The 12921-nt window shown below is 42.6% G+C and overlaps 1 protein-coding gene across 1 annotated transcript in view; it reads right to left on the bottom strand.

The window, feature by feature from the left end:
• GLDC (glycine decarboxylase) overlaps positions 1-12921 on the bottom strand; it is a 43286-nt gene that overhangs the window by 3718 nt on the left and 26647 nt on the right. The window contains exons 13-21 of the mRNA XM_083718556.1: positions 11478-11562; positions 11293-11334; positions 10321-10463; positions 7947-8022; positions 5667-5792; positions 4941-5090; positions 4356-4468; positions 3838-3979; positions 2159-2270 (exon numbers count right to left, since the gene is read on the bottom strand). Of these exons, the coding sequence (XP_083574682.1) occupies positions 2159-2270; positions 3838-3979; positions 4356-4468; positions 4941-5090; positions 5667-5792; positions 7947-8022; positions 10321-10463; positions 11293-11334; positions 11478-11562 (989 nt within the window). The remainder of the gene's footprint in view (positions 1-2158; positions 2271-3837; positions 3980-4355; positions 4469-4940; positions 5091-5666; positions 5793-7946; positions 8023-10320; positions 10464-11292; positions 11335-11477; positions 11563-12921) is intronic.

Below are 12921 nucleotides of genomic sequence, written 5' to 3'. Positions count from 1 at the left end.
ATGAATTCATCCACAAACGCCTTTCAGCCCATATTATTTAGATTGCTAGTGGGCCAATACTCTGTCAGGAGGCTGGGATAGTGGGTGCAACAGGATGAATCCCCAGCCTGGTTTAGATGCAATGATGGCAATTTGGAATAAGATTAGTTGCGACAACTCAAAACAATAGTTTTGCATTTCACTGCTGCTGAACTCCAGGCTTTATTACACTTAACCAAGGTTCATGCTCCACACATTTGATGCAGCAGACTCTCATTCACAAAAGACTGTCCCAGAATTGTCAGCCTTTAAGGTACCATAAGACTTGGTTGTTCTTGTTGCAACAGACTAATCCAGCAACCTCTCTGCAAATAAACATTTGTTTGTAGTTATATTCACAAGCTTTTAGCGTATTGAGCTTCCTGCCTGCCCCCGCCCCCATGTGTGCTGAAGGAGATCAGATGATTTTGCTTCCAAATTCCTTGCGGTCACTCTGCAGGAAGGGAGTAGGGAAGGATTACATGAGCCTGAGACTTGTCCAGGCTCTCTACATAATGATAAAACAGTTCATCGTGACCTTCAAACAAGGCCAGTGACAATGGAAAGGACGGAGAGGAGCTAACACAAAAGCTTAGTACAGCACAAGGTTGTGTAAGCGCCAATATGATCAGCTACCCTGCTGGACAGATCTTTTCTGAAATGAAGGGACAGAATTATGCAATTCTTTCAACTGGAGGGAGGGGATGGTCTCCACTGTTGCCATGGATCAGTCTGAAAGCAGGAGCAAAGACCCATCAGAGGAGCATAAAAAAGGATGCTTGCTAATCCAACACATTTTGGACCCAACTGAACCTTCTTCAGAGAAATAAAATCAATTATCAACTCTTTTTAAAGTCTAATAGTTTAGTACGCCTTGTTTATTTTGAGATTTATATTATTATTAATGTAATGATTTTATTGCATTAGCCATGCGGCCATAGCATAATATACATAGAAATTACAACATAAAATGGGGGTGGGGAGATAAAAGTGTATGTTGTCCTGGGCGAATACTTTGAGAAAATGGGGATAACAAAGGTAACGGGGGATTTAAAACATCGAGTGACAGAGAATACAAAAAACAGGTTCGATTGTGCAGCGTATCGACTACATCTGTGGTATTGAAGAAGGAGTTGGTGCCGCTTTCCTCTTCATCACACTAAGCAGGAAATTAGCTGTCATCTCGGTAATCCAACAGTTAGAATCCTGCAGAAGAAGGGACACTATCCAAGGATGGATTGGGAGATGAAGCTTGTTCACGAGAGGAGTTAGAAACCGAGATCTTTCATCTGTCCAGTTGGGACAGAAGAGCATTACATGTTCCATAGTCTCCAGAGCCGTGACATTGCAGGAGCATGTTCTATTTGCGATGGGAACTCTGGAGTAACGACCCGACAGAACTGCTGTAGGAAAACAGTTGAGACGGGCACAGGTAAAGGCCCTTCGCTTGGCCTCTGAAGGAATTGTGAAGCAGTATAGAGGGATCCCTTCAGGGGGTGGAATAGCTAGGACTAAGCCTGAACACGGCCCTCTTGCATGGGAAGCTGTGTTAGAGAAGTCAAGTTGCTGTAGCTTCTTTTTGATTAGAGGTAGGGCGGCCGGGCTAATACACTCTAAATTAAAAACAGTTTTGCGGTTCAAATTGAGAAGAGATTTATATTTGATAGACCATTCCATATTTTTATTTATTATTATTTTTACATTTCTCTGAAAGACCAGCAGGGTCTGAAATGCATAGGTTAACAAAAATCCTATTTTGACTACACCATTTATTCATATATTGGCTTGCTTATGCACCTGGCTTTTGGTGTTTCCTATTTTTATTGCACTTTCTGTGTTATGGATTAATTAGTCTGCACACTGGAATTATTCACCTTATTTGCGTGGATGGATTTTCCCAAAGGGAAAAGTTACTTTTGCAACACTATTTTGCCTCCTGGTTGAACTGTGGTTTAAATTTATTTATTTTGTATGCCACCCTTCATCCAAAGATCTCAGGGCATAAAAATACAAATAAAAACACAAAATACATAATGAAAACAAAAACAAAGCAAACCAATAACCCTCCACTCCTCATTTTTGGTGTGCACCACTGTCTCCTGGGACTATGGACAACTTCATGTTAGGCTGAAATACTTGCCTCTGGCTCCTTTAAAAAGGACTTTGTAGTGCTTCTCTAGTCTCTTTGCCATGTAGTTAGCATTTAATATTGCAATCTCTGATGCATGCTTGAGACCTTTTCCTCCCATCATCTGAAGGGACAAAGAGCCAACAATAAGAACATGTAGGTTAAGCAATTATTCACAGAGCCTGCTATGCACACTTCCTCAGATGTATCAGATTCTAGAAAAATAAAGGGAACCTCTGCCATTATCCATACAGCTATATCTGAAAGATATATGGGAATGAATCAATCTTGGCAAAAACTGTTTGCCCGTGTCAGCAGTGGGGTACTGATGGCTGGCAGTGCTAAGTACCATCAGGATAAAATGGTTTCATAGAAAGGACCCTAAGGATCACTAAGTCCAACTCCCTGCAATGCAGGAATGAACCTGCAACCCTGGCATTATCAGCACCATGCTCTAACCAATGGAGCTAATCCAAATGGTTCATAAACTATCCCAATCAGTTTTGAAAAGCCACATGAAGCTGCCTTCTCACAGTGTAGGCCATAGGTTCCTCTAGCCTAAGATTGTCTACCCTGACCTTCAGCAACTCTCCTGCAGCAATCTTCCCCATCACCTGATTCTTCCAGTTGGAGATGCAAGGTACTGATTCTGGGACCTTCTGCATCAAAGCATTTGCTCTATCCTTTAACTTCGGCTCCTCCCCTGGCACAGGTTCTGTTCAGAATGATCATAAATGGGCAACTTTGAAACTGTAGCTAGCCAAACATGCTTAGCACACCCTCATTCCCACTGTGAAGTTTCCAGAATCTGATGAGCTGGGGGAATTCAAGCATTGGCTTGAACCTAGAGTCTCACAAATGGGAGGTTGCTTATGCAACAGACTTTTCCCAACCAATCCTCTTAAATATCACCCCCTGCAGCCCCCAAAACACCACTCTAGAGAAGCAGGAAACCTTCCAGAAGAGCATGAGGGGTGTGATGCAGGGAGCTGCGATGGAACAAGAAGACCAATGAAAATCAGAGCACCTTGCATGAGGGGTGCTCCATGTGCATAATGCGCCCCTGATCCTCCCCTCTCTGATCCTTTCCTTGCACCACGTTCTGTGTAATGGAGTCAAGGGAGCAGCAACCCCTGGAGAGACTTCACGGGGAGCTGCAGTGGGGAGCAGAGAGGGTGTGAAAAGGCCCTTCCACTTGGCCAACACTTCCACTAATCTCTTCTTAGAGAATTTAGCTAATCTGCAGAGTCATCCAGATCCCCAGGTCTTTATTTTCAGCACCATGGATATTTCCAACACCTAGACTACTTGTGTTTCAAAGTATACCTTTATAGGTAAAAAAGGTAAAGGACCCCTGGACAGTTAAGTCTAGTCAAAGGCGCTCATCTCACTTTCAGGCCAAGGGAGCTGGCGTTTGTCCACAGACAGCTTTCAGGGTCATGTGGTCAGCAGGACTAACCCGCTTCTGGCGCAGCAGGACACCGTGATGGAAACCAGAGCGCATGGAAACGCCGTTCAATGCAGTGGTACCTATTTATCTACTTCCACTGGTGTGCTTTCAAACTGTTAGGTTGGCAGGAGCTGGGACAGAGCAACAGGAGCTCACCCCGTCGTGGGGATTCAAACTGGCGACCTTCTGATTGGCAAGCCTGAGAGGCTCAGTGGTTTAGACCACAGCGTCCCAGTTATACCTTGATATAAGCCCAGGAAATAGGCAATATAGCACTGGACCCCCAAGGAGCAGCACTGATGGTTCCCAGTGGGCTGGAATCCTTATCGTGCTGCAATGCAATGACAGGGTGGCTAGGCAGGAAAGGAGCCAAATGCTTCTTTCTAAAATGGAACCAAAAAGAAGAAGAAAGAATTTAGAAATAAAACTCTCTCCCACTGCACCATAGCTATCGTGTTAAAACTAGCTTAAGACTTTTATGAAGGAATCTTAACATTAGTCCAATATACAGTGGCAATGTTCCACTTAATGTAATCCCACCATTACTTCCAACATAAAATAAAGGTTCTTTAAATCAACAAAATAATCCTTAAATAAAACATCAAAGGATCATAAGGAATCAAGATTTCCATCTTTCTATCCATAGACAGTCATCATTAGTGAGGCTATGTACTGCCATATTCCATATCTATAGCACTGGACTCCTTAAAATATAAATTAGTGGGGGGAATTCTCTTGCTATGAGAGCCAGATACGTACACTCCAATTGGTCCCATTCCAGGTCCTCCTCCCCCATGAGGAATGCAGAAGGTTTTGTGGAGATTTAAATGAGAGACATCTGACCCATAGTCTCCCGGACGGCACAGACCAACCTATCAAAGGAAGGAGAGCACAAAGTTTCAAAAACAAAAGAGAAGGGATTAGAGGGATAAACAAATGAGATTATTTCGTTTTTCAGAATCAAGTCTGCTGATGAAAAGAATTAAGAGTCTTTTAAAAACAGAAGTTTGCTGTTGCTAAAAAAAATCAGCAAAACAAAGATTAGCATATAGCTCTACCTTATATTTAAGTATATGTAAAGCTGTAACCAAATTTCAGTATTTTTTTTTTTACCTAAAACAAAACTTGTAAAATGTAGTTTTAGATTTTATGGAAAGGTCAGAGACAAGATTCTTGATTTTTTTAAATAACAAGATTCATAGTGTGGTTAATTACGTCCTGTCAATTATTATTCATTATTCAAGTGGTACAAAATTTCACTTTTAACATTTATTTTTAAGCACGATTTGCAAATTCAGTCAGGGGTCTGCATTAACAGAAGGAGCTTATAAATCGGTTTCCCACCTGAGCATTCATGTTTGCTCCATCCAGGTAAACCTGGGCTCCATGTTTGTGAATCAAGTCACAGACATCACTGATATCCTCTTCAAAGACACCATTGGTCGATGGGTATGTGATCATGATAGCTGCCAGGTTTTCCTTGTGTTTATCCACCTTCAGAAAGGAGGAAAAATAGAAAAAATAATTGTCAGGGAGAGATCAAGGAAATCAGAGTGTTTATAGCAGGGGTAGCCACAGAAATTGCTTAGAAGGTACTTGGACATTCTGTTCCATAACTTTATTTCTATACAGGCAAGCAGGCTAGAGACTTGCTTTCATTGCAAAATGAGAACTCAGAACCTGGTCTACCACCAGAAGCAACAGGTTGGTGACCTCGATTTACAATCTTCCCTTCAGAGAATGCTCTATCGCAGCAAACACTTTGTTGCTGCAGTTGCTTATCATCCGCTCTTTCATGTTATCTGGTTTCCACTCAAATTGTAGCAAATAAGAGGGGAAATAACCATGAAAAACTGACACACTGCAGAACTGACTCTCAAAATAAGATAGCCTATCGCACATGTTAACAGCTGAAGCTACACATTTAAGTTTTGCATAATATTATGCCAAAAAAAGAGACAGGCACAGCTTCCTCTTCTATGTAATTTTATATGCCCACTGAAAATGAAAGGGTTTTTAGCCAAAGCTTATAATACCGTAATGCATTCAAAAGAAGGGCAACCAACTCACCATAGCCTTAAGATGAACGATATCGATGCTTCCATTTTTATCCACTTCTACTGGCTGAATCTTCATTCCTGCCATCTGAGCACTGGCTGGGTTAGTGCCATGGGCAGATTTAGGAATGAGACAAACCTTAACGGGGGGGAAAGTTAAGAGAGCGTCAACCTTGCAAAAAGCCAACTAAAGGTACATTTTGCAGTCCTCTGAACTCTCTTCAGGTGTTCAGTTTGATCACATGAAGGGGAAAGAAGGAGAATTCTGAATGTGGGATAATTCTGCCCCTCCAGAAAGCTGTGTGTGCCAGGGGCACCCCGCAGGAAATGCCATCTGAGTTAGTCTGGCGGGAGCTGCTTTATTAGTACATGCAAGTTAGTAAATGAAAAACGGCAGCACTTTAGACAGTGGTGCTTTGCAACCCCAGAGAAAGTGAGAGGAAAAGAAACTGCAATAAATTATGGCTGATAAATATTTCTGAATGGGGGAGTCATCAGATCTAAAAAGATGCCTATTCTGCAGCAAAAACTGAATCAAATAGTATGTCGCTAATTCATTGACTGTGGGAAGAAGAAAACAGACGTCTCCTTGCTTCATAGGTAGCTGTGTTGGTCTGACACAGACAAATAAATAAATTTTAAAAATTGTCCAGTAGCACCTAAAGAGACCAACTAAGTTAGTTCTGGGTATAAGCTTTCATGTTCATGCAGACGAAGTGTGCATGCACATGAAAGCTTATACCCAAAACTAAGTTGGACTCTAAGGTACTACTGGACAATTTTTTAATTTTTAAAATTTATTCCTTGCTTCATGGTTCTGATTCAACTATACAGAGTAAACAGCAAATGTTTATCTGCTGTTTAGTTTTTTATATTGGGTGCATTGGTTTGGGCAGGGAAGCAAGAGACGGAATTTTTAAATGAAGCCCTAATAATAGATTGTTTGTTGAAAAGCAAGGATATTGATGCTAATACCTCTGCATGTTCAAAGTATCCTAGCTATGAATTTCAATTAACAACACTGCTCTAATCCCAGCACAAAAGCTTTCTGGCTGTCCCAGTGAGGTTTTGAAAAATCACAGTATCCAGAGCCAGCCCCTGGCATGCCCTTTCTTCTAATCTCAACTCTGCTTTCATGCCACTAATGAGCTAGCTCCTGGATTTCTGCAGCAAAACCGCACAATGTGTGCCTAGCTGCACTCCAGATACAACAGAATATACTGTACTTCAGCAACAACTTTCATTGATGGGCAGATAACTGAGGAACAAAAACAGACCAACAACCACTTTCAATAAACCTGTGCAATGCTTTGGTATGGATTATGTTTCACTCTTTGCTGCTATACTGCGAGTTGTTGATTGGGGTACATGAATTTTGGCTGGCTTTGGCGCAGGACCGAACTACAGAAACAGAGAGGATTCTGAAGCCCAGAAGTATTGCTGTACTGAATCCCTGTTCCTGTCCCAGCGAGGAGAAAATAGTTCCTATAGTCATAGTGATCTGGGGGTGGGGGGTGGGGAGAAATCAAATGCAGAGAGGTCCCTAAACCCAGATGCTTAGGAAGCAGAGGTAATTCTATTGTTTTAGTATTTTAACATTTGTAGGCTTTAAAGTAGGGTTGTGTTTTTTCTTGTTTTTTCTTTTTATAACCTGCTTTGAGGGTTTTGCTTTTTTTACAATCAAGCAGTGCATAAATTTTATAAAATAAATAATAAATAAACTGCAAAAACCAGAATGAGCTCAGCAGAAGCAGGCACCACAAACGTTCTTCCTAAAATAAAAAATACCCACTCACAACTGACCAGAACATTTATGGACACCTGGTAAGTAATGTCTCTACTCTAACAATAAGGGCTTTAGGTATCTCACGTGTTTACGGAACTGCTTCAACGTGGAACACAAAATATGGTTTATTCCGGTCCCTTCCCTCTATCTGTTCCCTTGTAAAGTGAAAACCGTAAGTTTTCCATTTATTATGCAGTTCTGCATAATACAACTACTGATTAAAAGTCATGTGGTTCAACAGTGATCTGTGGCACTTACCGGTGGTATTTATGGAATCCTGACAGAATGGCTACTTGTGCACGAAAGGGAAAGACGTTTGCAATGTTGTTAGTCTCTCAATAAAAAGGAGAGTGGATGCAAAGGTAAACAGAGGAGCATGCAAACAGGCCCCAAACCATACATTCAGTACAGCCATGCATTGATAAACAAGTGCCACCCCTAACCATGAATAGTAGCATGCAGGATTGTCAGTTCAGGAGTCAAACAAAGTTCATCTTTTTCACTTACACTTCTGTGCCATTCTCCTTTTGAATTTAAATAAGACTTGATTGCAGCAAGTCCAGCATATTCACCTTGAGCTCCACTGTAAGACCACAAAACTTATTATAATATACGCGTCTGAGCAGCTCGGCTCAGCATCCAGTTATTGAAAATTTAGTTAATCAAGTCAGTTTAATCATCCACCAGGAACAAGTATCGTTCATGTCTACAATTTGGGCTGCGCACCTGTCAGGGGCTCAGGAGCAGAGGCACAGGAAAGAGAGGGAATGGAGAGCGAAGGGGAAGAATCCGAGGGGAGCGTAGGAGAAGAGGACAGTGGGCCGAGGGATTCCATGAGCCTCTCCAGCAAATCGGAAGATTCACAGAAGGGGGCGCCAGTGGCCAGAGGTAGGGGGTTCCCAAGGGGAACGCCCCAGGAGCAAGGGGGCAGCAGGGACTCCCAGAGCAGTAGTTGGAAATCAGGACCAGCCTCCCCACCAGAGCAGAGTGGGGGGGAAGGGTCCCAAGTATCGGGGCCAGTGCACTCCCCACCAGGGAGAGAAGATGAGGCAGGGGTGACCACGCCTCCATCGGAGAGTCGGACAACGGAGGGAAGGTCAGATCCGGCCAGCATCCTGGAAGAGGGAAGCAGTGACAGAAGTAGTGTAACGGTTAGGAGAAAGGTCACTGGGTTGGCGCGAGAGGCAAGTTCAAATGTACAGGAGCGCGGGACAACAGAGAATGAGGATTGGGAACCGGGTCCTAAAGCCCGCCGGAGGCAGGGGGAGGAGCTAAGCGACTCAGCGTCGGAAGAGTCCAGAAAGGGCAATGCCCCAGCGGGCAGGAGGACCCAGAGGAGGAGAGAGCAGCGGAAAAGGTGGAGCAGGGCTAGGATCTTAAACTGGTGTCAGAGGGGAGGAGACTCAGACAGGACTTCGCCGATCTAGGGTTTAAGACGTAGGGCTGCACGCTGCGGCTTTGAAATGGAAACTGAACTTCAATAAAGACTTTTGTACATTACGACAGCCTAGCGTTGGTCCTCTGTGAGCTGGGACCTAAGGGCAGCTCTGACAGCACCCATATCCTGTCTAGCTGAAATATATACACACAGAAAACAGATGTGAAATATAATCTCTTATTGGTGCATGACACAAGTTAAGTCATTCGAGATGAACAGATTCTCATCTCTAAGCAGTTCATGCTATAGTATAGCCTTTTTGCTTCCCTGAAGAAGTCAAGAAAAGGGAAAGATGTCAGGATATTCAGTTAACTAGCATATTGTAGCAATGCTGTTCATTACAGTTGGCCATTCCTGACCTGGCCTTTAACATATTTAACATTTGTTTAAAAACCTGAAGCATTTTTGTTAGGGATTGTAGGGAAAGATCTGCCCAAAAAGCTGAAAAACATCTTCATGTATGTGATAACGGCCGTGAGAGTTCTAATAGCACAAGGATGGAAGACTGAAGAAGCCCCAACTAAAGAATCATGGCAAGAAAAATTGATGGACTATGCAGAATTGGCAAAACTGACATATAAGCTATGCGACAAGGATAACTGTGACTTTAAAGATGAATGGGAACCCTTTACAAAGTATTTGAAGATGCAACAAAGCGAACTGGACTCCTTGGCTGGCTTTGAACAAACATTCACAAACTTTTTATTGATAATAATCAGCTAAGTAGTTTGAGGATCTATACAACTGTGTAACATGCAGAAAACAACATTCTTAGCGAAATCAAAGACTGGAACTGAGGGAAGCCTGGGGGTGGGGGTGGTGGGTTTTGTGTGGGAGGGTGGGGGGAGGGAGGAAAAATGGGGGGGCGGGAAATAAGGATGATATATTTCTGTATAATATGTTTTGTTTTAACTTCGAATTTAAAAAGTTAAAAAACAAAACAGAGATTAAAAAAAGGATATTCAGTTAACCAGCATATTGTAGCAATGCTGTTCATTACAGTTGGCCATTCCTGATCTGGCCTTTCACGTATTTAACAATAGTGAGCAAATTTGCCAGTAGGGCTTCTTCTGTCTCAGAGCTTCTGCAGTGGGGAAAACTCTTGTCATTGAGGGGAAGTGACGAAACTGCTGTCATTTCACAGAGGTTCTCCAAATCACATGCACCTTCAGAAATCAGATAGTTGCTATTGGAACCAAATGCTCTGCCTATGCATGTAGACACCCAAAATGTAATCGTTTTCACTACATCAGCTCAAACCTTCCATTCCTGAGCTGTCTATTGTACCACAGGCACACATGCCATTTGTCACATGTGATGGTGCAACATGCAGTAGGAGGAATATCTGGGTAGGGAAATGGATATGTGAAACAGCCCTTAGGAAAAGCAGGAAGTACGGCAAGTGTGCCTGAAAAACACTGGTTCAAGCAAGATTGTTCCTACCTGTTCGGTTGAAAAGAAATTCTGTCATAGCCTGTTATCTCACACAGATCCTTCTCAAGCTCCCTGAAAAGCTGCTGGTATCCTTGAGCCTGATCTAGAGGTACAAAGGGATGGATATTGGCAAATTCTTTCCACGTAATCGGCTGCAGAAAAGAAAAACACAAACACGGAAAAGAAAGTGAATACTTTTGGACTGTAGAATTTTTGTACACCAATTATATAGGATACTTAGGTTTCCACACCGTAAGAATAGGTTGCACATTATTACCAGCTAGAAAACATGATTATGAACTAGAAAAAATCCCACATTTTTAAAAAATACAAATCAAATGCCATTAAAAGTCATCAGTATACTATTTCTTCTCTGCATTACAGAAATGATTCATTTTGCTGAACAGTTCTGAATATAAATAATCTAGAAAGCTGTATGAAATAAAGCAGGCTTCCTCAACTTTGGCCCTCCAGATGTTTTGAGACTACAATTCCCATCATATCTGACCACTGGTCCTGCTAGCTAGGGATCATGGGAGTTGTAGGCCAAAAAAACCATCTGGAGGGCCAAGGTTGAGGAAGCCTGAAATAGAGCAAATATTTAAGGCTAATATTATCAAATACGTCTTCACCCTTTTTTGAATTTAAATAGGATTCTGTGTCCAAGTTATCTTAAAGTGGATTCCACAACTTTCTTGTTTCTCTACAATGATGCACAGTGAGCGCATCATAGCAAGTGGGTCCTGTGATTTCAATTTTTATTTCAAAAACTACCATATGCCAAAGGTTGCTGGGACCATTCACAAGAGCACTTCCACAAGGATCTCACCAAGACACAAAATACTCCTAGGAGAAGAAAGCTTATTTAAATCTACCCCCAATCTTTAATTTTACTTAATGTTCATATGGAATTCTGGGTGAAGGGCTATTATTGCTTGATTAGCTACACATCTCTCAGAAAATAAAAATGAAAAAGCTTACTGTAAGTTCTGATGAACTATTCAACTTCATTGTACAGGATCCCTGAGGAGCAGAAAACGTAGTCAGTAAGTAAAAACATTAAAACGAAAACAAGAATCATGCAGAAGAAAAAAAAACCGTAGTCAGTATATTTCAACCAAGGACACCAGCAACTGCCATTTTTTTCTTTTTAAATTAATACCTACCAAAGGAATCATGCTGTGAACTAAGGAAATATCTTTGTTTTCTAATCTCTTCATATACCGGACAATATTTGTTTCAGAGTGATAGCTGGAGACACAAAAACTGATGTTAGCAAACCAGTTACTCACACAAGCCATGAAATACATAAAACAATGAAAACCACTAGACCTTTCCTACCCCCTCTTCAACTTTCTTATTTATCTCAAAAACTGAAGTTAAATTTACTTTTTCTACATAATGCAAACAGTGCAAATATAATAAGCACTAATTGGTTAAAAAGTTTGGTTTAGTGTATTGTCTGAATCCAGAATTGTAGTTAAGGTCTCTCCTCCTTAATCATGGTCTATAGCTAAGGTTTGCCCTATGGCTGGATGTTTCGGTTAAGCAGGAGAGACTTCCACATTGATTCTGGATTTGGCTATGCTAAACCAAACCTTGGTTTAGCCTGGAGAAACCCAAGTGGGTGCAAAATGGGAGCCAGCCTGTTCACACAGTATCAGTAAACCAAACTTGGACTTGGACCAGTTCATGGTGTGCTACTTAGTAGAACGATGACCGTCCCATGAACAGTATGCCCATGCTATCAAGTGATAGTGTCAGGGAACTGCCATCGGCTCAGGGGCGAGGGGGGGAAAGGCGGATGGATTACAGAGAGCCCCCAAAGATCGTGGGAAGCAGCACCTCCTCAGCGGAGGAAGGAAGCCACGCCTCTAGTGGGGAGGAGGTGCAGGGGCTCGGAGGAGGCAAGGCGGTGCCAGGACACCTTGCCTGAGCAAAGCGGGGAGGAGAGAGGCCCTCCGTTACCCACGCCCTCCTTGTGCAGTAGGCTTTCATGCAGAGAGGTGGGCTGGGGGTCAAGAGACTACTCTGCTGGGGAAGATTTAAGGACTGCCCACTGTCAGATTCTGCTAGTGAATGAGCACATGGAATAGAGGCGCTCTGCATTGTAAAGGTTTTTAGCATCAGTAATAAAGCTTTAGAACAGACCAGTGAGGCACCTTGCCTGATTGCTCTTGAGCAACCACCCGATAGCCATAACAGATAGATATGGGATTGCTAGATTGAGACATTTCTGCCCACAGTTATTTAGGCTGCATTGTAAATATGAATGATAAAAACGTAAGCTAGGTAACTCAATCCTTAACTTGCCCCGTGTCATAAGCGTCAAATCCCCAGGGCCCTGGATCCCACAAGTCTCTACGTCAACACGCCCCCCTCCCAGCATGAACACGCTAAGTCACCAAACCCCACTATGTGTGCGAGTGATCTCAGCATGCTGGGGGGGGGGGGGGCATAATGACATAGAGCGCCCCCTGGTGACGGTGTCAGTCCTAGGCAGCCGCAGTTGCGGGGACAAGCTGCCGCCACTGCCCCATGGCTTACATCACAGCAATCTTTTGAAATACTAAACCAAACTTCTCTCCCACAATTATAATCCCGTAGACT

Source organism: Podarcis gaigeae (assembly GCF_964106915.1).
Source record: "Podarcis gaigeae genome assembly, chromosome: 17".
Taxonomy (NCBI): Eukaryota; Metazoa; Chordata; class Lepidosauria; order Squamata; family Lacertidae; genus Podarcis; species Podarcis gaigeae.
This window is presented reverse-complemented; position numbering and strand designations above follow the sequence as displayed.